The sequence below is a fragment of the Lepisma saccharinum genome, chromosome 13 (genome assembly GCF_977018435.1).
Source record: "Lepisma saccharinum chromosome 13, izLepSacc3.1, whole genome shotgun sequence".
NCBI lineage: Eukaryota > Metazoa > Arthropoda > Insecta > Zygentoma > Lepismatidae > Lepisma > Lepisma saccharinum.
The window spans coordinates 75,602,101-75,627,169 of record NC_139241.1 but is presented as its reverse complement, the minus strand read 5'-3'; the positions used below and the strand labels follow the sequence as shown (position 1 = coordinate 75,627,169).

At 38.5% G+C, this 25,069-nt stretch overlaps 2 protein-coding genes across 9 annotated transcripts in view; both read right to left on the bottom strand.

Annotated features, from left to right (window-relative positions):
* how (protein held out wings) overlaps positions 1-25,069 on the bottom strand; it is a 170,472-nt gene that overhangs the window by 96,654 nt on the left and 48,749 nt on the right. The gene's annotated exons all lie outside the window — the stretch shown is intronic.
* On the bottom strand, positions 5,315-8,471 carry LOC145997106 (uncharacterized). The gene is given in 4 exon segments (XM_083133732.1): positions 5,315-5,973; positions 6,081-6,632; positions 6,635-7,058; positions 7,998-8,471. Coding segments are annotated over 4 exon segments (2,109 nt in total).

Sequence of the window (25,069 nt, the reverse complement as noted above, 5' to 3'; positions counted from 1 at the left end):
TTCCCAAGTTTTCAAGAAATCGGTTTTTAGTCGAGGGTATTTCTGTGGAAACTAAAGATCCGATAGCCTCCAATAAATAGGTCCTAGGGATCCGAAGTATCTGAATCCTATTGGATTCGATTCGAATATGTAATCCCGGATTGGAATCTCCTATCTTGGAATCGTTAGCCGAATCAGACTCTTCAAAACTTCCGCTCCACCAATCCCCAGGCGGTTCTCAGCTTGGGCTGCAAGTCGCTTCGCCTTTCCGATAGCCTCCCATAAATACTATGCACGGGCATTCTAATCCGAATCTTTTATTCGACTCCCGAACCAGAATCTCGCATTCGATACGCGAATATTTTATTGGATTACCGAACGCGAATTTCTTATTGGATTAACGAACGCGAATTTCTTATTGGATTACCGAACGCGAATTTCTTATTGGATTACCGAACGCGAATTTCTTATTGGATTACCGAACGCGAATTTCTTATTGGATTACCGAACGCGAATTTCTTATTGGATTACCGAACGCGAATTTCTTATTGGATTACCGAACGCGAATTTCTTATTGGATTACCGAACGCGAATTTCTTATTGGATTACCGAACGCGAATTTCTTATTGGATTACCGAACGCGAATTTCTTATTGGATTACCGAACGCGAATTTCTTATTCGACTACCGCCGGACCCTGTGGCCGAGTGGTTAGCACATCGCCAAGGGTCTTGGGTTCGAATCGCGCTCGGGCTTGGTTGTTTGTGAATGTCCATTCATCAATTTCATCATCACTCATCCCCATCTTCGCAAATTAGCCAAGAGGCACAAAAAGCGAAGTAAAATAAACTAAATCTATTAATCGACTACCGAACCCGATCTTGTATTCGAATATCAAAACCGAATCTTGGATTCGATTCCCGAATAGGAATCCTGTATTCTATTCCCAAATCTTCATTACTTGAAAGATGCGGTTCCTGCCATCGCTAATAAACACGCCACTGTTCGCCATCAACACGAACTGAATCCCGCCAGCCCGTACACAGAAGGGATTAGAATTAGACGATGATTCAAGCGTAGCGACCTTGCGAAGTGGTCCAGGAGATAGCCTAGATCCGCTCGGGAGACCCAGCGACGGTCTTTTCACTGCCTACGGTGGGGGCTCTGTGCTACTGCTGTAATCGCGATGGACATCGTAAACCATGCAGGTATTCAGGCCACGGGAGCAGCGTTACCAACCCGCGCAGGAAAACTGGCTACGAGATTACCCTCGTCAATATTTCCTGCAATTTGAAAACTACAGTCTCGACTTTCCTCCAAAAGAAAGCTTAGTTTCATAAAAATGATTTGCATAAAGAAAAAAGTTAGTTTGGAATAAGCAAAAAACAGTTTCCTGTTATCAAATATTTGCATAAATGGGCGACAAAGAAACCCGTTTTAACCAGAAACTAATTATTTCAAAAAATTAGTTCTTTCTGCATTTTTACTGAAATAAACTTATAATTAAACTCAAAAACACACTTTTTTCAATTATTTCTGGGTTCGTAATTTATTTTTTCTCCACGATTCAGTCGCTTGATAATTGTGTTCTTGCTCACTCCTTACCGACATTACATTTCCCGTTCTTGCATGTATTGATTTGTTTTATTTTACTTCCCTTTTCTGTCAGTTTTTGTTAAGCGCGACGGTGAGGATGAGTAATGATATGATGAAGGGACACTCACAAACAACACCAAGGCTGGGATTGGAACCCAGGACTTCTGGCGTCGTAGTGCGGTGTACTAACGACTCCGCCACGGAGGTGTACCTCGTTCTTGCATTTTCACCGCTTTTTAGTTGCTGCATTTCGTTTCTTATTCCTGCCTTTCTTGTTTAATCAATGTTCTTTTTCACCAACATATACATATATTCGCCTGAATTCAGTACCTTCCTTTTCGCAGGTATTCCATTTCGAGCCTAAACTCAGTTATTATTTATGGGAGATGGCAACCACATTATACCCAAAAGAATGGACACGTTTCCGTAAAGAAGTCCTCTTAAAAGCCAAACATTTGCACTGCTACTTTTATGGAAAGCGCAGAACTTGTTTCATATGGTGAAAGTGCAAACTTGTAAGACGTTGTCCTGCAAGAATAATGGAAAGCTTTACGTAAAAACTTACCTCCGGGCGGCACAAAGGCATTAAAACGCAGCCAATCATATCAGAGCTTAGCTTCGTGACACCAAGCAATAAGTTCTGGGTAAATGACAACTTATCGGGGCAAAAGACAATGTTCCGTGAGTTACGCGTTGCCGTGCGTAGCATGAAAGTTGATAATGCGACTGTCTTGACAAACAAAAAAGCAGGAAATGTAGGTCAAACGAAATGAAGAACAGGTCTTGAGGAGAAGCAAGGACGAAATGTTCCATTATTGAAGGAAAAAGAGTCGATTACACTTTCGGCGAGTACATTATACAAAATGTGCTCGGAATAAAGAGTCAGTCCGGCTAACCCAGTTTTAGTCCGGCTCAGTGCTGCCACCTAGAGGTTAAATTTTTGCACTTGCTGCCTTGCAATTTATAGACATGATGAAAATCTTCACGAATACTGTTTTATGTATAAGGTTGCTTGGTTGGTTCCATCAAATGAAACGTTTATGGAGCGTTTCGTGCTTATCCGGTAGATGTTGTAATAGGATAAGACACTCACGACCGAAAGGCTAATGCGAAATATACGATACTAGAGCCGCCAAGCGGATGGTTTGAACAAGTCAGTCGTGAGACAACGATGCACAACTCCGAAATGAAGTACACAGCTTCCAGTAATACACGCTTAAGGCTCCTTCATACATTTGACGAAAGTCGAATCTGAGAAAGAAGAAGAAAAAAGGAGGGTCATGTGGGTTGGGTTTTGCGTGGCTTACTCTGTAACGTATCTCGGACGTAACCGAGTACGTCACGAGATTGGCAGTCTTCACAGTTTGCTTGGGTCTCAGCTTCTACTTCCTCGTAGAGCTCCGACACAGTAAATAGTCCCTAACGAACCTACACAAGTTATGTTAAAGAAACAGCGAAATGATTTTAAAAAAGTATAAAAGATTATCTACACATGGAAACAGATCTTCATATGAGATCGTTGAATGTAGTCATTCGCTGTTTACTGTTCACGGCTGACGGGAGAGCAGTTGGGGTGGGGGTGGGGTACCTGAGGGGAAACAAACACAATCGCTTGCAAGGGAGGAAGGACGAAAATGTGTTTGTTGTGAAGCAGTTGACCATGTGGCGCACAGGCGAGCGAAGAAAACAAACATGAATTATCGTTCTTTTAACACGTAACGAATTTTTCATGGATAGTAAATCCGTAATTTGATGACTAAAGATTCTCAAACATTCATGAAATGGAATAGTAAACACAGCCGCGCTTTCATGTCTTGAATCTTGGATATATCATTATGTGGGAGAGGCAGGGAGGGGATAATGTACTTCTCTCTCTCTCTCTCTCTCTCTCTCTCTCTCTCTCTCTCTCTCTCTCTCTCTCTCTCTCTCTCTCTCTCTCTCTCTCTCTCTCTCTCTCTCTCTCTCTCTTCTCTTTTTAATCTTCCATAAAGAGCAATGAAGGGAAAACCGAAAACTGTTCCTATTTTGAACCTACAGTTTCTAAATAGAAATTACAATTTTTGTAACTATAATTGGCTTACGCAGAATTTTGTCTCGAGGTCTTTCAAGTTTGTTTAGATTTTACTATTTATAGTAATAATAACAATACATTGTTTTTATTATAACATTTATTAACAATAGTAATCTAATAATATGAAGTTTATTTTTTCGCTGGATGTGACACTAATTAGTTTAAAACGGAGCCCGAATTAAACATTTCTTGAGTTTGCCCACTCAGTGATCGCAACAGGTTCATTGAATGAACAGTGTTCCATAAGTTATACACATATCATTCTGGTCATGCACAATTAACTACACGTATGCTAAAATTGTAATTTTACAACTTTGCTTTTACAGCGAACAACGCTCACACTGGAAGAGTAAAGTTGTGCGTTACTGAATTAGTAGTCTCCCTGTGTATTATTTTCTGCAGATAAAGTTTATTTCATGGTGAAGAGTAATGCGTGGGATGATGAGAACATTGTCATCTACACCGCAGAGAACGGGGTAGACTGGTTTTTCTCAAGGTACATTTATTTTTCTTGCATAAGTAAGAGTTTCGTATGTAGACATACCGGGTGGGCCAGACTTAATTAGGCAGTTTTTGATTAGATGTTATATTTATTTTTTTATTTTTTTTATTTTTATTGACAAATGTTAACAATTCCAATAGCTACGCACACACATAAGTCATTGATTTTCAAGATAGTGGTCGACCTTGGCACCATGTAAGTCTACACAGGCTTGTAGACGCAAAGCAACATTTTCACACGCCTTCCTACACATGTTAACCGGAACATTCTTGAACTCCTGAACAATCACCTCACGCATATGTTGCTCACTGTCAATGGGATTAGCGTACACGTTGTGTTTGAGGTAATCCCAAAGGAAAAAGTCTGGTGGGTTGATGTCGGGTGATCGGGCTGGCCACTCCACAGGTCCTCGATGACCAATCCAGCGATCAACCTCGTTCACAGCATACAGTATGATGCAGCAATCTATCGACAACAAAATGTACTTTCCAATTTTTCCGTGTGCTGTTGGATTGATTGGTTACTAATGTTCGAAAAATGCCTAATTAAGTCTGGCCCACCCTGTATACTATTCCAATTCTTGCTTATTTGAAGTACAAATAACAATAAAAGACAAAAATTCTGACAAACAGGTAACAAATTACTGGGCTACAAAATAATCATACACGGACACAAACAATGAGCTTCTTAAAAATTCATGAACAGCAGCGCACGTAGATACACTATGTAATACAATAAGAACAAATACATGACAACGAAACTCTCACAATAATTGGAAAGCGCCCTGTGTTTCTGTACATTACGTTACATAAGCTAATAATACTTTACGAACAATTTATATGACAAAATCAATCTCAATCTCTGTTGCTATACAAAACGCTTCCTGTGCACTGCAATACATAAACAAGTTCAAATTCATGAAGAAATTAGCCTCTAAACACTTACAAAAGTGAAATCTGTTGCTGTACGTTATGTGTAGGCCTCCCAGAAATAACCACTTTCAACTATGCCACAAACAGTGCATATGTTACATACAAAGGTTACCTCGTTTAGAAAGATTCTCCTTCTTGATCAGTTTGCCGGTGATTTTTTTCCCTTCCCATCTGACGCCTTCGCCTTCCTTCTGTTTTGGGCTTGGATTATTCTTGTGGGATTTCGAATCTGCATTTATCGTGTGTGCCGTGGATCGACAAGTTCTGGTAGTAGACACTCAACATAGAATTGTTGTAACTGCGTTTCCATATTATTCTTCCAGAATTTATCATCTCTCTGGATGTATTCTATTTTAACACCTTTTTGTGTCCACAAACCAAAGATACAGTACCTTCTCCGTGTGACATGGAGTTGTCCCTGCACTTGGTAATAGTAATTATGTGCGGTGTTCACGATATTGGCGTTAAGCTCTTCGTCAAATTTCCAGAAAGTTACTTTCTTCGTCTTGATGGCATGTGCAGGTGTTATATATTTGACAGAAAAGGGACATTTAATTTCGATAATGCCATCATCACCTGCCAGGCCGTCTGGGGACGCTCCTAAATAGGGAATGGTGGAGTCAACAAACAGACCGCACGGTGTTACCGTCACGTTAGCCTCCTTTTCCACATGTTCAACGGCAGTTAGTTCTTTTTCCCTACCGTACCGCATTGCTTCACAGTCCCAGTCACTGTAGAGTAGGGTTTTGACTAGTTTCTCGCAGCCAGTGTAAGGCTTTCTCTTGCACACTACCCCGAAATGGGATGCTGTGAGTAACTTACGCCTCTCTTGCTTCCAAAGCCCGCAGTTCCTCTGCATTACAGTGCTCCTTTCGAGCTCTTGGCGTTCCTGTTCTGGGCGTGATAACGACTGCAGGAACTCTTGACATCTTTGCTGTAGATATCAGGCGAAAGGTCTGGTTTTTGGGCATTTGGACCGTAATCCTTGTTATGTGTATTACCAACAGACGTAGGCTCAAGTCGCAACCTCTTTCTGGTTCTGGGATGCTGCCGGTTCTTGGAGAGGCTTAGTCGACGCTTTCGCCTTGACTCTAGCAACTTCGTGAAAAATCCTGGGCTGTTCTCGGCGCACATTTCTTTGTGTAGGCTGTAAAATGGAGTGTGTGTGTTATGAGAAACCAGAGCAGCGGAGCATCTAGCCCCGTAAGACCTCTTCAACCCATAGTTCACTCGTTCTCCACCAAGAAACTTTGCTATTATGGAGTTGAACTGTTCCACAGGGTTGTTGTCTAAGTTCTTGAGGAGACTTCTACAGTGAATTGCGAGTTGACCCACTGCTTCCATGATGAGCGGGTACAGACCGGCTCCCTTTAGTTCGGGAACAATATTAATTTCTTCTGCAGATTTTCCAGAGCAGAAGTAGCCACGCTCAACGCAATGCAAATGTTCACCGAACACATGGCTTGGTCCGTTGATAATATCTTTATACAACTCTGTATGTCGACAAGCAGGTGTCAAACCGTCCTGACTAATACGATGTTTCACGGCCTTGTCACTGCTCCTCGTAATCTCAGAATGCTGGATCCGATTCGCTTTCTCAGGTGAACATACTTCAGTTTACTATTAGTGCTTATGAGTCTCAGTTTCTTACAATAGTTCCGGAGTAAGTGATTAGTACACTCTATTTTTTCCACTGTGACATCGGTGTAAGGTCTGGCATCTAGAATTTTTGCATACACGCTGGAATCCCCATCAGCCACAAGAGTAGCAAACTTCACACCGTACAACTCCAAACTTCGTTTAAAGCCCTCCACAATTATATCAGACTCCATGCTCGTGGATGTTTCCGTCCAGTTCTTGAAACAGCGATGCTGCCGGACTACCTCATTCCTTGACGCTGCCCTGGCGCACATTGTGCAGTACTTGTTTCTCACCCCGATATAAAGCACCTTCTTAGTGTGGAAGCCGACGATGGCGGCCTGTGGGACACAGAGTAATGTAATTATTCACATGACGGTTCGTACACTTACTAACAGTAAATACATTACGAATTTCGTAGATATCTCAAAATAGCAATTTCAAGTGTTTAAAAAAGTAAAAAAACACTTCCATCTTTTGGTGCCATTTTCTCAAACAAGCCATTTTTTTAACATGTTAAATTATGTCAGATTGTTCTTACGTACATGAATATTAACCATGCCAAATTTTGTAATGACTACATGTCTCCATAGCTGAACGGTTGACCACTTGTCTTCTTTACTTCAAATCATAAATTGCACTTAACGTTAGTTTTTAATTTTCCATAAATTTTTAGAGAAAATGTACATAATTTCCATACTAAAAGTTTCAAACAAATCTGAGACTAAAATGTGAGGCATAACTAATATGAAAAAACTTATCTAATTACATTATACCAATGTCTATCCCAGTGACACAAACTTTAAATTTATCAACACAGAAAATTAGACTGATATTTCATATCTAACTGACCAGAAGATTCAGCCCTATAATTAACACTTAATCCAGCAACACTCGATCTTCTAATTAAATAAAACACCTTTTATAAACTGAAAAACTTTCTTGCAGTTGCGTGCTTACACACGCAATACATTATTTCACATAATACTTTATATATATTCGTTTTCAAAATCAACAAGAATCTCATAGAAATAGAAAAGGAACAAAATGTACATAATGACGAATTCGCAGTTTGGCAGTTTGGTATATGTCCTGCCTGAATTGAAATGGAAGGCACCTTTAGTATTTTTTAACACATCATTACCTGTTCTTATATATAGCTGATTCTTTGGCTTGTAGTGTGCCAAAATACAATCTGTGAGCCTACTACGATTACTGCTACAACTTTTCAAGAAAACCTTTAAACCTACTGAACTTTGTTACTTTCTAATTGTACTTACTGCGCCAGACATGGAGTTGTAGTTACATCCATATGAACGCTTGGCCCAACTACCGTCAGCCACCACAGTGAGCAGAGCCACTCCATCGCTGTCAACATCTCCCCTCTCCACAGCCAAAGCGATTTCCTCATCCACAGCTGCCTGCATCTCTCTCATCGCTGCTGCTTCCCACCCGTCGCTTATCTTCTCATGGTACCTGTCGTAAATCACATTAGACATGGACGGAACGTCCAGAGCTGCACTGAATTCCTGAAGCTGGGATAATCCAGTACCAATTGCCATCGCCCCACAAACTGCTGCTGTATTCACATCCAATCTCATTGTATTTGGGTTGTCCGTGGACACTTTGAACACCGAGTTGCACATACGACATCTAAATTTTATATCACATTTGTATCCCTTTCTGGTTTCTCCAATGACGTCCATATCACTGAGGGTGCACCCAAATGGTCCATGATTACTTAATCTTTGCATTTGGCCTATGAAATAGCCGATGTCTACTAACCTACGACCTGTGAGTGTGAATGAGTCATTACAGTTGGGCGTGGTGTCCTCGGTACACAGGGTATTTTCAATATTTTCTTCGTGATCGTGAGCGACTGTTCCGTTCGTGTTCACCCCACACGGCTTGCTGATCGGGAGGGTATCTGACACCTTGATTGGAGTTCAGTCTGAAGTGTATCAGCTGACACATGTCCAGTCACCTCTATTAATATTTGGGAAGCAGCTTCATCTTCTTCACTCATTTCATTGATATCGCTTTGTTGAGCAGCAGTCTTCTCCTTCATAACCCTACGAAGAGATGGAAAGATGTGATTTTGCATACAATTGTAAAATTTTCTTCCTGAAATAATTTATTCCTTTCCAACACAAATCTATCGAAATTAATGTCTCTTGAAATTTGAACGGACTGGTACCATCCAAAGAAGACAGAGCTTTTATAGGGTATGCAGGTATCCACACTTTCTTGACTCATCCATAGGCGGAGGTGGGTAGTCGGCACCACACTCCGGCCGCCTTCACACTCTTAGGGTCGCCCCTATCGGACCATTAAATTTGAGAAGTCAGTTTAACCCAGATGTAAGTAATTAAAAAAAAATAATGCATACTAAATAAAAATAAATTCTTACATGCAAAAACTCTGGAACAAATTATCTTCCTAATACAATTTAATAAATTATGTTTATATTTACCTTAAACACACACCACTCAAGTGACAGTGCACTCCAAATAGCAACACAACAAGGGAACGCCTCTCCAATATGATATTGTACAAATGCGCAATTATTTAGGAGGTGAAATATTCAATAGCCGAAATAAAAATTACCACGTTCTCATCCTCTAATATCTTCATCTAAAAAATCGCTGACTGTACTCGAAAAATGTCTTGAAAATCAAAAAATGTCTTGTTTTGTAACCCCTTTCACAATTCTAAGCAGGAAAATATAAGGATAAGGAAGAAACCTGTAAAATGTGCAATCTCATGTAAGGTACCCACAAAAATGTCAAATTATCGAATTATATGGCGCAAAACTCAAATATAATGATTCTAATAGCATCGTGGACATTTATGTTTATTTTAGCCGCTAAGGAAAAAAATACAAATAATTACATTAAAAGAAAGCGGCTCTGTGACAAAGAATAACGAGGCGCTCTATTCCCTTCTGCGATTTCAAAAAAAAGATAGAGATCTGTTGCAGATTCAGATTCATTATTGTTCAGATTATTAAAATAAATAATGATCCAAAAAAATACCTTGCCATGTTCTCTCGTCTCCATTGTTGCAGCATCAACCCTTTATTTCTTCTTTTTGATTTGCTTCTGCGCTGACTTGGATACAGTTTTGATTTTTTCCTCGGTTTCATGTTGCAAACTCTACTAAAAGATGAAACGCACACGACACTTCAGTAACAGTTATAGTCTGGGCACGGGAGACAAAACCATCTGGAAGGACTATTCCAAACGCGAGAAGGGAAGCAGGTAGAAACACGCTGTAAACAATGCTGTGATATTTGATCTGTGTGCGTTTACTTGTGTAGTTTTATTTTCGTTCGCTGTGTTGTGTTCGTGATAGCTCTTACACCTCATAATAAACCGTTTCGAAGTGGAACAAAGAAAATTCTGCATAATCAGTGGTGTATCCAAAAAGGTTTGGGATACGAATAATAATAATAATAATAATAATTTTAATGATTATATTTTAATTAAATTAAAGTAATACTAATTTCAATATATAAATTAATATTATTATTACGTGATTAGGTAAAAAGGCAAACAGTGTATAGGCTATTCATTATGTAGCTTACCTCTAGTTAAAAGTAGAAACATTTACATAAGAACAAGTGCCTGACAATTAAATTAATGTCAAATAGAAGAAGAATTGAATACTATTGCATAACGAAATAAATGTTAGATACAGTGAAGTTTCTGATTAATATTGTATACATATTGTTATGAGTTGTAGTATGCATAAACCTTCTTTGTAATATCATTCAAAGCCGTACGATCCCAATATAATCCTTGGCTTCCAATAAATTCACTAATGCTAAACGAGTATTGTTATTATTTTATTACTTGGTAATCTTTTCGTTTGGGGGAGGGGGTCCAGACGCCCTAAATAAATACTTTGTCTTTCAAAGCCGTATGATGTCAATCCTAATCATTGCCTTCCAATATATTCAGAGTAAATTAAAGTAGTAGTACTTGATAAGTATTTCGGGTGCTATACTTCAAAGCCGTATGATATGTAGAGCTATAATCAAATCTTCCCTTCCAATACGCGTTCAGAGGAAATTATCCATCTAAGATGCAAAAATTGCTAAAGGAGTATATTTACATTATTTAATTTTAGTACTTAATAATCCTTCGGGGGAGTCCGGACCCCCAGCAAACTTGTTCTACGTATTAAAGCGTAATATTTGCCAAGGAGACCGGTTTAATTCAATTACTCAAAATAACGTTACTGGTTTACGTACGTACAATGTAAACGTCTAATGGAAAGCGATAAATACTTCCCCATTTGATGATGTAATAAACGGATAGGTATTATTTATATTTCATTCTGAAAGACTTCCACAATACGTGAACCTTCCACAAGACGATTTTCTCGGAACCCACTTCTTGCACCAAACCTCTTTGCTTGCTGCCGTCACCCATATTTTGCAATTGAACACGTCCAGTTGACGCATGCACACTTCCCTGTCACTTGCGATCGTGTTTTGTCTTCACGAGCTATTTTGTTGTATCCCTCCGCGTTCTACTGTGGGCGGGGTTTAGAACGCTTCTCACTATCTGCACGAGATGTCGCCACAGTGCAGGGACACTTTTACGTATTGCAAGGGTTTCGTTTTCCTCAAACAGTCTCAAAATAGAAAAACTGACTTCTACAGTGATGATGTTAATGTCAAGTACAATGAACATTGCATTACCCCAACAAAACAGTTTTCCATAAGTTTGTGTGGTTAACGAGATAATTGCATGTGAAAATTACGGTTTTCCCCATTTTTATGCCCAATTTACTTATTAATCAGGGTCTTTTTTAAAATTTCTGCTTTGTAGGAATTACGCAGCCATATTTTCTGAAGGATAGAAAACAAACCCCAAGGTTCTATCTCTGCTCGTAACTGAAAAATCTGCTCACAACGGAACGTCTGCACTGCGCGTTTTCGTCGCGGTATGAAGGAGCCTTAAATGTTATCCTGCTTATGATAGCACGAGTGCTGTTGCTCGCGTTGCTCCCCCCTTTTTTTTGCCTCAAATGTGATGTCATTTTGTCCAACCACTCAGTGCTCTCAGTCTTGACTCACCCTTATGTACGTGCCTTGAACTTAAAATTATCTTTAAAAAATCTGAAGAGTGGCAAATATGGTGTAATTCATTAGCAAAGTTTTAATTAAATTTAATTCATTAGAAAATGGTGAAAGTTATCGGCATGTGTTAAACAACAGAAAAAAAACCTGAAAACAGACCAAGAGGTGGTCATGCGATAACTTATTATTTATTTCAAATTTTAAAATCTACAAATTGTGACTGTCTTACATTTTAAGATCTCCAAATTGTGACTGTCGTAATGGATGATATTCAACTTGACGTCACCACGCAGTGTACTCTGGGTAAAAATTGAACAAACAGATTCGCGTGTGTGTTACAGAAGCCTTCTTAGAGCGAGAAAATTTGCAGTTCACGACTTTACACACTTTTCACGGTTTCTGTAGAGCTTCGGAAACGTGCACATTTATCACATGATCACGATAATTCTTAGCCACCATGTTTTCAACGCAGGATCTGATCCGTTTGCTCGAAATATGGTGCAATGAATTGTGCGAAAGTTGTTCGCTGTATATCATCCATTCAAAGGGTGTTACCCATCACATCAAGGGCGAACGCAGGATTTATTCTCAGGGGGGGGGGTGGAGTCATACAAACTATTATTATTACTATACAGAGTGTCTACCAAAATAACAATGACTTTTTCTCCCTTCTTTTAACATTATTTAATTGCCCCTACTTATGTCTAGTTGCAAAATTAAGAAAATATATATTTTTATTCAATGAAAACCCCCTACCACAAGGAAAAACTGAAGCTGTACTTTAACAAGATTTGCTTTAATTATTAATGCATGTGAAAATTAATGCTTCAGACTTCATCCTGGATGGGGAATGGCCACATTACTTTAATAGTTTTACACACCTTCAAGCATACAAGAATGTAATTCTTAAGAAACAAAATGAACAAATCTTAACCACAACTAAATACAATTTTAGATTTCCATATATTTCATTTTATCAAATCCCAGTAAAGGTATATAACAACGCAAGTCCACTATACTGTAAAAAAAAAAAAAAATGCTTGACCAAAAGCATAACTTCTTGACTTTTTCTTAGACTTTGACACATCTGTTGATTTCTTGACTTTTCTAGACTTTCTTCACATGCTTGATTGGTAGACACCCTTGTGTAACTAAATTATTATTACTGCTATTATTATTGTTTTTATTTGTTAATTATTTTATTATTAATATTACATTACTATTACTACTACTGTTTTTTATTACATACATTTGTAACTTCCATATTCTGAATATCTATATACAATTTACATAACTGCATACTTGACATTAATTCATGTAGGACAAAAAGCTATTTTTTATAGAATCAGTGTAAAATATACTAAGCTTAAATGGAACCCTATTATAATAATGATAATAGTTGCTGTAACTTACGGCCTGTAAGTCACAGAAAACAATACTTTTTGTTTTATAAAATATCTTTACAATTTCCCCATTCGACTCTTTTCAGAAATCTCAGGGGGTGGCAAATGTAGACATCCCCTGCGAGCGCCCATGCATCACATTATTTTGGAATATTCTTTCTATTCATGCAGAGAAACGAAAGATTTAGAAAGCATTATGAAATGTTGACGTGCCTTTTTCCAATAACAGGTTGCAGTCAGCACAAACAGAATATGAGAGAATAGGGGGGACAGATAATGCAGTTAAGAGTGCGAGAGGAGAATGAAGCTTAACCGCTGTGCTGTATCCTGTAAACTGCCAGCCAATCCCTCCTATTCGATTCGCACACGCCACGAACCTTGAATTGTCCCCGGCGGTTTAACACAGGGTCTTTACAAAGCGGTAAACCTCGAAAGTCACGTCATCCGTATTTCCACCTGCATGAAACGTTGAAAGCCCCGACATCAGGCTATTTATAAAGGCGAAGGGGAGTGTGATATTAATTCAATGAAACCGCGGACACTCCTCCAACCGTGAGAAAGGCGAAATCCACTTGGATGAGAAGGATCGTACAAGAAAGAAGCCTGAGAAACAGTCTCCAGCCGGTCCGACCCAGTGACCCAGCGCTTAGGATAGTCAAGGTCACATCTCGCGACGACTGGTTGCTATACGTAGTTCATGCATTAATCTCAGAGCAGAACCAGCCCGGTAATAAGATGGTGGTTGAATAGACTTTGCACAGTCTCGTCCCACGCTCATTTGATTGTTTGGCTTAATTTAGTACAATTTTCTGCCACTTTGGACTAATCGCGAAAAATGAGGAACTTATGAAAGGACAAATGACAAACACACATCGACAGCCCGACACGAACTTTCCCGACTGGCTTGACAGTTCAGACACCAAATCCTTTACATTCCCCAGTTGCAACTTTATCGGGGGAAGTTCCCGGGACTCGGAGGGGGGGGGGGGTTCAACAAATTCCCGGGGCTAAAGGGGAACATATTTCCCACGACTCAAAGGAAAATAATAATAATGCATACACTGCGGTAACTTCAAATGATGCAGTAAGATATAGTCAAGTAAATGTAACATTACTATAGTCCCCAAACCGTAAAATATGTTAATACTTTACCACACTGCGTTACTTTTAATTTCTTGGTCAAGTAATGGGCATTTTTGCAGTCTCGTTCACAGAACCGCAGCCTTTTTGTACATACCTGAAACAAAGGAAAATTGTTTTTTCAGTTATGCTGTACTGAACCAATTTAAATGCTGTACTGAACCAATTTAAACAATGTTCACGAAATAGCTACATGAAAAAAGTGAGAGTACAGATAATTCTTGTCAAGTAGTACTTTAAATCTTCTGTATAATACAAACAAATTCCAGATACGTATTTTGTTATTACAACTGTGGATAATATCACACCATATTTTTATTTTTACAGATTATCGCTTGTTTGTTCCAATGCAAGTTAATCAAAATTGACATTTTACTAACATTATACAATAACAAAACGACCACATATCAAGTTGTTATTTCAACAGCAAATTTCTAACTTTAAAATTCCTTAAATGTAGGAAATATACAGAAATAAGAATGAGAATAAGAATTTAATGTAGGTAGGTTCGAAAGAGCAAGTTTTTGTGAAATAATTTGAACAAACTTCTAACTTGTTCTAGTCATGGCGTAACATTTACGTTTTATTTATTCATGAATTTCACAATGTTAATACATATGTAAAGTTTATTCCATAATAACCTACATTCACGTTCTTCATTTCTTATATGTACACTCGCCTCAATTAGTACTCTGGCAGTTTGTTTCTTTATACAACATATTTGCAGAAGATACAATTCAAAATACAAGTGTATCAATATACGCTGTATAAAACAAAACTTATTACCGTTAACCCCGTACGTCGTGCTTGCATTGCAAAACTACAAGAACTTTGTTTAACACTTCTTTCTTCGGTTGCGCTGTTATATTTTATCTTGTCAAAAGTGTAATTTGCGTATATCTGGTTTTGAAACAATGATTTAAAAGACGTAGCGTGTAATCTCGTAAAAAATAACCCAAAATAGTAGTTACAAAACGAAAACAACTATCTTCAACTAAGCACAATTAGGAAACAAGGGTGTATTTTTCTACAATGGTGCTAAATTACAAATACGAAAACAAACGAAGAATGGTGCATTGTCTGCACATTGCACAAGGTCGATCACAAAAAACTCAAGGCGGCCAATCCCAGATGAGAACAAGAAAATAAGCCTCGAGATCTGGCAACGTTGCACACTACTTAGTATGTGACGTCACTCTCCCCGGGATGTTTGCTTCTGGCGAGTCGGGGCGAACACAAAATGTATCCTACACATTAGCACATCAATGCGTAGACAAGAGGCAGAGGCATGCAAAGAGGAGAAATGTGTACTACGGCACTCCAGGACACAAAACAATGAAATATTCTTTCTCGTGAAGAGTTTTCTTCGAGTTGATTGACGTTATTGAAAGGTATAGGACTCTTCATTCATTCAACATGCAAAAGCTGCAAGGCAAAAACTCCACCCATTGAACTGGCATCAAGGAATTCCGACAGACAGCACTTCTGCAGTCACTGATCGCCGATTGTGAAGCATGGCGTTCAATAGAAAGGAAATAGGAGGTTACGACAAGGTGAAGATAAACAAGTAACAGGCTTTGCTGTTTACATTTCCACTCGAAGATTCTACAACGCGGTACGTCAGAACAAGAAGTAGGGGCTACCTGGCAACCACTTCTTGCTTTTCGATTTTCCAACTGTGAATATTTCTATTTAAAAAATGAAAATAAATTCCATTGTTCCTGTATTATTTTTGTTCATAAAATCATAAAGGTAAAATACAGCCAACGCCAAAAATTAGAATTTGTCCATCAATAATTTCATTAATTTTTTTATTCTACTTTGTGTTGTTTTAAAGTGTGAAATTCAGTTGATATTAAGCTAATGTTATCCTTTGTTCATATTTCAATTCATAATCACCACATTGTGGAAAACAGACTGAATTAAAATGGTGATTGACAATTCGCCTATTATTACTTTTGCCGTTCGGTGTATATTGGGGCCAAAAATTCACGTGGTTGGACTATGATATGTGGGCTTTGTTGATATACATGTTAAGGGTAAAGGAAATCTTGTGTTATTGATACAATTCTAGACTGTAATTTGGAAGGGCAGGAGCGTATATTCCACGTTAGTGAGGATATCTGCGAAGCCTGAAGCCTAGAAAGTAAAATACTGCAGAGAAAAAAAATCTCTTAGAAACTGTGTGAATTAAGCTGATTTGAAAAAGAAGACAATGGCGATTCTGAAGTTGGCAACCTGAATTCTCAGGAGTTGGCAACCTGACTACCGCTGGGATGGCAACGTGTGGTTCCTTGAAGACCTCAAGAATGAATCTGGTCTTCTCCCTTCCTCCATAGCCTAGGACCAGTGCCATAGTGAGATTGCCCAGATCTTAGACTCAGCGTACGCCACTGTGAAAGGGGAAGGGGTTGAGACATTTTAAAGTCAAAAAGGGCTGTGACTTCACTGTATCCTCCATTGTTCAACTTTTTCTTAATCATTTTAGCTACGCATGGTGCAGATAAACGGAAGCCTCAATGTTGCCAGACAACTTTCATCCACTCACTTCCGCGGGACAAACATTCCTGGGCACGTTCGAAGGAAATTTAGTTCATTACTAACTTTTACTATGTCCCTGTCCCGTTTCAGACGGAACATTTCAAACGTTCCTCGCCAACAAAAATATAGCAGGATAATAAGCAATTATGCAAATGAATACGGACATTTTGCGTTTTCAGATACGGAGTGTGACGTCATCGTAACGAGGAGTGGCAAATACGAATAGTGACGTCAACGTAATCAGGAGTGGCTTGTTTTGAAGACAAACCTTGTCATAACAATACGGAAGCTGATTGTGTTTTCATACTTGCAGTCTTGTCACAATACGTAAACAATGGTTTGGTGTTTTGTTCCAGCAAATATGTGGAATTCTTGGTATTATGCGGGACTGTGGTTAGTTTCTGTATTTCTGCATCAACATTGACATCTGCTGCATAGTGACGTCATATTAAGCTAAGAATTCGTAAGTTAAACTAAGGATTTCAATGCAATTGTATGCTTTTATTGAAAATGTACATTTTTTTTCTTTACCGGTCTCACACAAAAGTAAGTAAATGGTACCACCATTGTTAGCGTACTCACTATTGGTATGAGTGTTCCAAGATTCGATTCCCTGTGGGAATTACAGGAAATAGTACGGACTCCGGGTCTAGAAAACCTGTTAACAGCGGCGAATGGGAACAATGCGTCACGACGTGCCAGGTCCTGGTTCTAAATGAGCAGCTGCACTACTGGATTTGTTTAAACTTAATTGCAAAAAAATGCCGAAATGTTACAAAATATGACATTTTGATTGAAGTCTCTTACAGAAATTTTGCATTTTTATGCGGCACGTACAGTGGGATCCACGAGTATTACCTTGCAAATTGTCCATCACCACGTTCGTCCACTTTATTTGACCCAATGAGAGCTTCAAGACTTAAAAGAAAACTCAAAACAAGCTGTTGACAAATTCTGCACCAGCATATATAAAAATCCATCGCTTAAAAACACACAGGATGTAAGAGAAAAATTGATGAAAATAGTCATGGACAATTTGCACGGTAATACTCATGGATCCCTCTGTACAAGCAACTATATATTTCCCAATGAAAGAAAAATTCAATTTTAATGTTCAAGATAAATTGGATTTTTTGCTGTAGTTAGAGTATTGAAGTTTGTAACTCAATACTGCATTCAAATATAAACGCAGAATAAAATATTTATTCAAAATTAATTGGTTTTCTTTAACAGTACGAGATGATTATCGCGGAACGTATCAGTTTTGTGTCTTCCATGAGATAATGAAGTTCACGTCACGTTACTTTTTGTACACCCTATCGGACTTCACAATTGATTTTGGAGCGGTCAGTTAGACGACTGTGTCTGTTAACCTGTTGAACTCTATGTTTCACTGAAGAATAGTCACAGACTACAATGTAGTCACGCTTGAGCATGGGAACTTCTCACCCTCGCACAAGAATGGCAACAACGCAGCATCCACCAATAACCGCAGGCACATTCGACCGCGAAGAATGCTCTCAGACCAGCCGCACGAATTAGAATTTCAAATTAATTCCTCGCGCAAGTCTTCCAAGGGTTCCGACCACAGTGACGTCACAGAATCTCGGTTCCCCTCGAGGTAAAGCAGAGATGTGGACCTGGCTACTCTGCATCCAAGTCTTTCCTTATCTCAACCTAAAGTTCCGAAAGTCCCTACATAGAGTAACACTTCCACAAAACTTGACAAGAGCAAAAAGATCAGGCATGCCAACTTTAGAACTCTACATTTAATCTGTGTACAACCATGAGTAGTAACTTTATTAGTGATTCGTTAAGCAGTTAATACTTCCTTTTTAAATTAAGTTATTTTGATGTTGATTGACTGACCTGCCCTCTGACGGAGGGTTCCAAACGAAACTTGGGTACGGCCTAGAACATCGTGTTTTCGATCCACGGTTGAACTTCCTGCGTTGTGCAGGGGTTGCAGCAAATTGTCCACAACTATTTTCATTCATTTTTGTCTTGTGTCCTAGGTGCTCTTAAGAAATATCCTGATGCTGGTGCAGATTGGCGTTTTGTTTCGATCACTGAACCTCACACTGCGCAAAACAAGTAGATGAACAAGATCATGAAAAATTTACCTTTTTTGCACTGTACATTACAATGCTCGAAGTATATTGAGCAGACATTTGCTCTTACTGGATAAGCTAGAATGTATAGAGGTGGACCAGTCAGTTGCTTCTCATATGTTTCGAAATTTTCTTTTCACGTCAGTTGGAATCCCTTGCACATATGCAGAAATACACAATTCTTGGGTACCCTTGTTTTCCACGTACGTAACAAAATACCAGGAAATTACTTGTATTAAACTGTTAAAATAAATATTACCATTCCTCAGAAAACGAAGAATCAGCGCAAAGTAATGTCACGAGCAGTGTACGTTGAATATCCTGTATACTCGCATATACCTGCATAGTTTCCGCCTTGTTACTGTATAATGAGGTTTCGCTAATCAATTTTCTGGCCACAAAATTACGTTCCGTCGTAGCAGAGTACGAGACCTTCACCTCACTAAACGTAATTGGAAGCGCATTTGACAAGATCCTTGCTTGCCGTAACCATTAGAGCCAATTATTGCAAAGCTGGAAATATTGGGGTTAATTGCAAGGGCATTTTGCTTACAACAGGTATTTACGGCAGTAACGGTCTAAACAAGTTAGGAGTTGGGTGACCCCCAAACAACAATAGCTACATCGTTGGTCCAATATCTTTCCCCTTTTAATAGACCTAACTTTGTCAGCCCAAACAGTATTTATGTTATTTTGCGACACTTGTCTACCACTTTAACTAATCGTGTGCTCCTTTACAGCCTCAGGTTTTAATAGGTAAGGAGATTTTATCCTTGGAAACAATATTGTTTTAGTTCTCGTTAAGTACTGAATTAATTAATTAGTTTTAAAATTGAGTTAGGAAGTTTTGAATAAACTTTTTCTTTCTTGTTAGGGGCCTGTCCCTAATTTTGTTTTACTTAAGAGGCTTATGCACGTATTGCGTGACGGGAAATAATAACCTATGCGCTGATGTAGTAGTAATTTTGAACATGTATTTTTCAAGATTCAAGTGTAACAGATTGGAAACCGCTGCCATGTACAGTGGGATCCATGAGTATTACGGTGCAAATTGTCCATGACTATTTTCATTAATTTTTCTCTTACATTCTATGTGTTTTTAAGCAATGGATTTTTATGTATGCTGGTGCAGAAGTTGTCAACCGCTTGTTTTAAGTTTTCTTTTAATTCTTGAAGCTCTTATTGGGGTCAAATAAAGTGCACGAACATGGTGATGGACAATTTGCACGGTAATACTCATGGATCCCACTGTACCAATGAAAATCTAAGTCTCATGTCAGCCAAGACTGGAATAGAACATATTATTTAGGAAACTTCACTTTTTGACTTCCCCATGTACATTGTTATGAGCATAGTATCAAAATTAATCAGTGATAGCAGACAATTTAGTAAAGAGCAATATATTCGGAGGAAACAAGTCACATTTCGGCAATCGACAGGAACTGGCTTACAATTATTATAAGTAGGAAGCGGAAGTTGATGAAATGTCATCCTTTTTCTGTTATCTCTGACAGATGCCCATTAAATATACACAATATTACACTTCGTCCAGAACCCAAAAAATATAATTTTAAAGTGCATTTTTTTTTTGCATTTTTTGCCAATTTTCAGGTTTTAGGTCAATTTTCTCCGATTTTCGGCATTTTTCAGTCATTTTTCGCAATATTCAGTGTGTAGTTTCGTCATATTTGGTCACTTCTTTCATCTTTGTAATCTCCTCGAGTCTTTTCACCAAGGTGAACATAGGCCTATATATATCTCGCAGGATTGCAGTTTACGAGCAAAAGAAATGCTGAACTGGTGACAGTCTTTGTTGTGTCTGGGGAAACCACCAGGTGCTCGTCTGGGGCAAACTCAGATATTTCAAACAATTTCTGATGTTAAAAATTACTTTCCCGGCGCACTTTTTTCTAGAGGGGAGTGCGTGTCTATGAACCCTGTCCCTGATTTTGGTTTCCCTATTTTTTATACAATTTGTTAAATTTCTAAACAAAAATTGTCTTACGTGGATCGTGATAATTTCTTCTTTACAGTGCCACAGAAACACACCACAGTACATCACCAGGCAAAGATGCGGGGAATTAATGCATTTTACACCAATTCATTCAGTGCATAACATCTTTCATTAAATTGTTTTAAAATTATTCTGTTGTTTCCATTGGAAATCCTTGTTGCATATGTTAATTGAATTTGTATGTGGTATCATTTGGCGCCCTTTTTTTTAAAGCAAGATTGCATTTTGTTTAATTTCCTAATAAATTTAATGGGTCATTTTTTGCATTCTTTACGTCATTTTTTCACATTTCTTAGGACATTCTATAGGTCATATACCTATATTTTTTAGGTCATCAACTTCCGCTCCCCAATTATAAGACTACTCAAAACACGCCGGAATCAAACTTGCCGTGAGACTCTGAACGCTGTTAGCAGCTCCTCTCAAGACCTTGGAGGCAGAGATACTCGGAAAGTGTACCATGCATTCTCCCACAGATACGAAACGGGGGTTTCCCACGAGAATGAGCTTCACGCGACCAAACAATCTTCCTCGTTTTGACCATCTGATTCACACCTAGCCGACCGTATACAGTGTGTTGTCTAAAACTAGACCATGGATGGGAACTTTTTGATTCAGCGTACTTTGTAAGAGCAACTGACTGCCTTCAACACACAGCGGCCCTATTACCGTGCGTCGGGGCTCTGCACACGGCACCATTCCCAACAGACGAAGAAAACGTAATCTTGAAATGTTTAAAAATAAAATATTGTGGTCACTATACGATCATAATAAAATTCAAGTATAAATCCCGGTTTTCAAGTCGAACTTTCCAAAAATTCAAGGGTACAAAATACAAAGTATGTGTGTGATTCCAATCCTATCTAAAAATTCTTATTCAATTCAATTAAATAATATATATATTTATTTTAAGGTGTGGAGTTTGCATTTGCCATTTCACATATTAAGGATTGAAATACATCTACAAATACGTCACAAATGTTACGGGATATACTAATCTACTAAAAATTGTTACTTGCATACGGATTTAAAACTCAAATTTACCGAATCAACTCCAAGTCATCTTGCAATATTCTTCCTTCTGTCGAAAAGATTGTTCTGCAAAGGACAATAACAAACTCAACGGAATGAGATAATTCTGTTTTATTTTCCTTTATTTTCCTTCCTCGACACAACTAAATGCTAAACTGTGAAAACCTTGCGTGATGGCATTTATAAATATGTATAAATTCATTGGGATTTGGATTAATAAAAGTTGCAATTTTTCACGCAGAATGCACGCATAATTCGTGAGTAGCCACCCTGTAAAAACATCATGAAAAAAAGACTCCCTAGAAACCGGTCAACACTTTCCATACTCCAGCATCAATAACCGGTTGAAACCAGTTCACAGTCTACAAGAACCAACCCCGTGTCACCTACTGACAATATCCATAAGCAACGCAACTGGGAACTAATAATTTATGTGGATGAAATATAATTAACGCAAACTATCACTCAGAAATATAAGTTTGTGTCAAGAAAAGGCTCTGCACACCTTTGGTAAATATTTTAGCGGCAATCCGTAGCAAAACATTTCAGGCAACGCGAGAGAATATATAACTGTTAACACAGGACAGACTGCCCGGGTGAATACAGCAGTTAGGAAACATTTTTCCGCCCGTCAAAACAATGCACGGTAACAATATGAACAATATTGGTCATGGTGCGAATCTCTACGAGGAACCAGTCAAAAAATAAACGAAATTTCTTCATTTGATCCCAAACATGATATGGGCAAAGATTACCTATTACAGGATGGGACAATGAGCATATTCAATATTGACTTGTACGTAAGGACTTATAAACCACAGACTATACATACCCAGTACAAGCAGAACCATCTGGCGGGGGAAGATAACGAACTCGAACAGCGAGGAACTGTCGATTAATACGCATATAGATGTTTGAGCTCGATACTTGGAAAGCAAATACTTTTTCATTGGAATGTAATAATTTAAAAAAGGAATAATTAAAATTGTTGGGTCTTGTCTTGGATTATGCAACGGAAATACCTGCAAATTTTCTAATATATATTATCCTTGGTATGGGGTGCTTGGAGGTGTATGCATGTGTGTCGTATTATGTGCCTCAACTAACACTCAGTCTTCATCGTCCAAACATACAAACGCAACGTTAGACAACAAAATAAAAACAAGGAAATGAGATATGGGAAAGGTGCAAAGGAAGAAAAGAAGAATTTACAGGTATAAAATAAAAGTATCGTGTAAACAAACTGCACAAGAAATGCTCTTTATAAACAAACTCCAAGTGGCTTGATTGGTTTGGTTTCTTTTACTTCGAATTTTCTGCCACTTTCGGCTAATCGCGAAGATTAGGATGAGTGACGAGTGCATATGCAAATGCATATTTAAGGATTTTTAACTAAAAATGTATGTTTCATATGCAGGTGTATATTTGTATGAAAATAAGTTGATGTTGTGCATATTTTTATACCCACAACCAACGGCTTATTTCTCTTCTCCTTGCTTCTCTTTATCTTTTCTCTGTCTTTCTTCTTTCAACAACTTCAAACAAGTTACAACTTCAAAAAAGCATCAAAATTATAGAAGACGTCAAAGAGGCCCTCGCCCAGGTTGAAGATTCTGTGTATGTACATAAATTGGATGCAGTATTGAAAAAGACCAGTGGGTATGCAACAATGGTGAAAGTTTGCAAAATTCTGCATACAAATGGACAACGTGTGGATGATCTGGAACTTGCGAAGCTAAGACTATTCTAGCTGAAACCAGAAATCAAGTTCGAAAATTTGAGACATCATGTTGTTATCAAATGCAATCATGATCTTGATCTGTAATGTAGTGTGTTTCATTTAACGCAGAACCATATTATTTTTTTAAAAAAATCTGTGTAGCGAATGAGCATTCAGAATAATGCATTGCCTGGCATGTATTCTTTCATAGTTTGTAATATACAGCATTTATAAATTAAATGGGTTTTTAAAGTGCATATTTAAGTGCATATTTTACACTTTTTAGTGCATATTTTGCGTATTTTTAGTGCATAACTCTCAGAGCCCTAGTGATAAGGAAATTTAAGAACCTACCACAGTCGAAAATGTAAAGAAAAAACGAGAAAAGGGACATACGAGTAAAGACTCAAAGGAGAAAGGGAAAAAACCTTGGGACAAATTACACAGAATCAACAGGGTGGGGGTAAGATTTATGAATAAGCCGAGCTGGTAAACGAATACACAGAATACCATGTGGTAACATTCCATGCTGCAACTAACGAGTAAGCAAGAATAATGAATATGGTACAAAAGCTGGCAGTAAGCTGTAAAGATTTCCACCAAATCTTATGCAAACTCAATGGAACAACCTGCACATACAGACTTGTTTACACCTTTCAGCCGTGTGAAGTTTGGCAACACCGGGTTACACCTGTGACGAGCACTTGACCGAGCCTTCGACACGGGGGATATAAAAGAATGAGCATTCCCGCAGTTAAAGAAAGGCAGTACAAAAAAAAGCACGTGCCTGAACAGGTAGGGAAGGGGTGGGGGAAACCGGTCCCCACATTATAGAGGGGGAGACGAACCAACCCTTCTGAAAGACTCAATCCCGAGTTACAACACAACCACCCTTCTGCATTTCCCACGAACGTTAACAATGGGCCTGACCGCACACTTGGGCAAAATAGAAGCACCTGCTGCATGCAACAGGTTGGCCCGAAACCACGGAATCAGTTTCACGAACCGGAAGACTTTGGAGAAAACTCCGCCAGATGGTGCTGGCGTAACACGATAACGGGCAAGAGGTACGATTCAGTGAGCAGGGACAAAACAAAATACCTTTTGCTTACAGTGATCGGTGTCTTCCCTCCTTCTTGGCGGACGGGAGTCACGCAAGAAAAGATAATCACAAAAATAGGGGGATAAACACTGGGAAGATATTCAAGAAAGATCGCACGATGTGGTGCATTGTGGACCACCGTGTGTGCATATAACACATGTTTCCGCAAGACACGCTGAAAGCAAATTTTCCTTAGTACT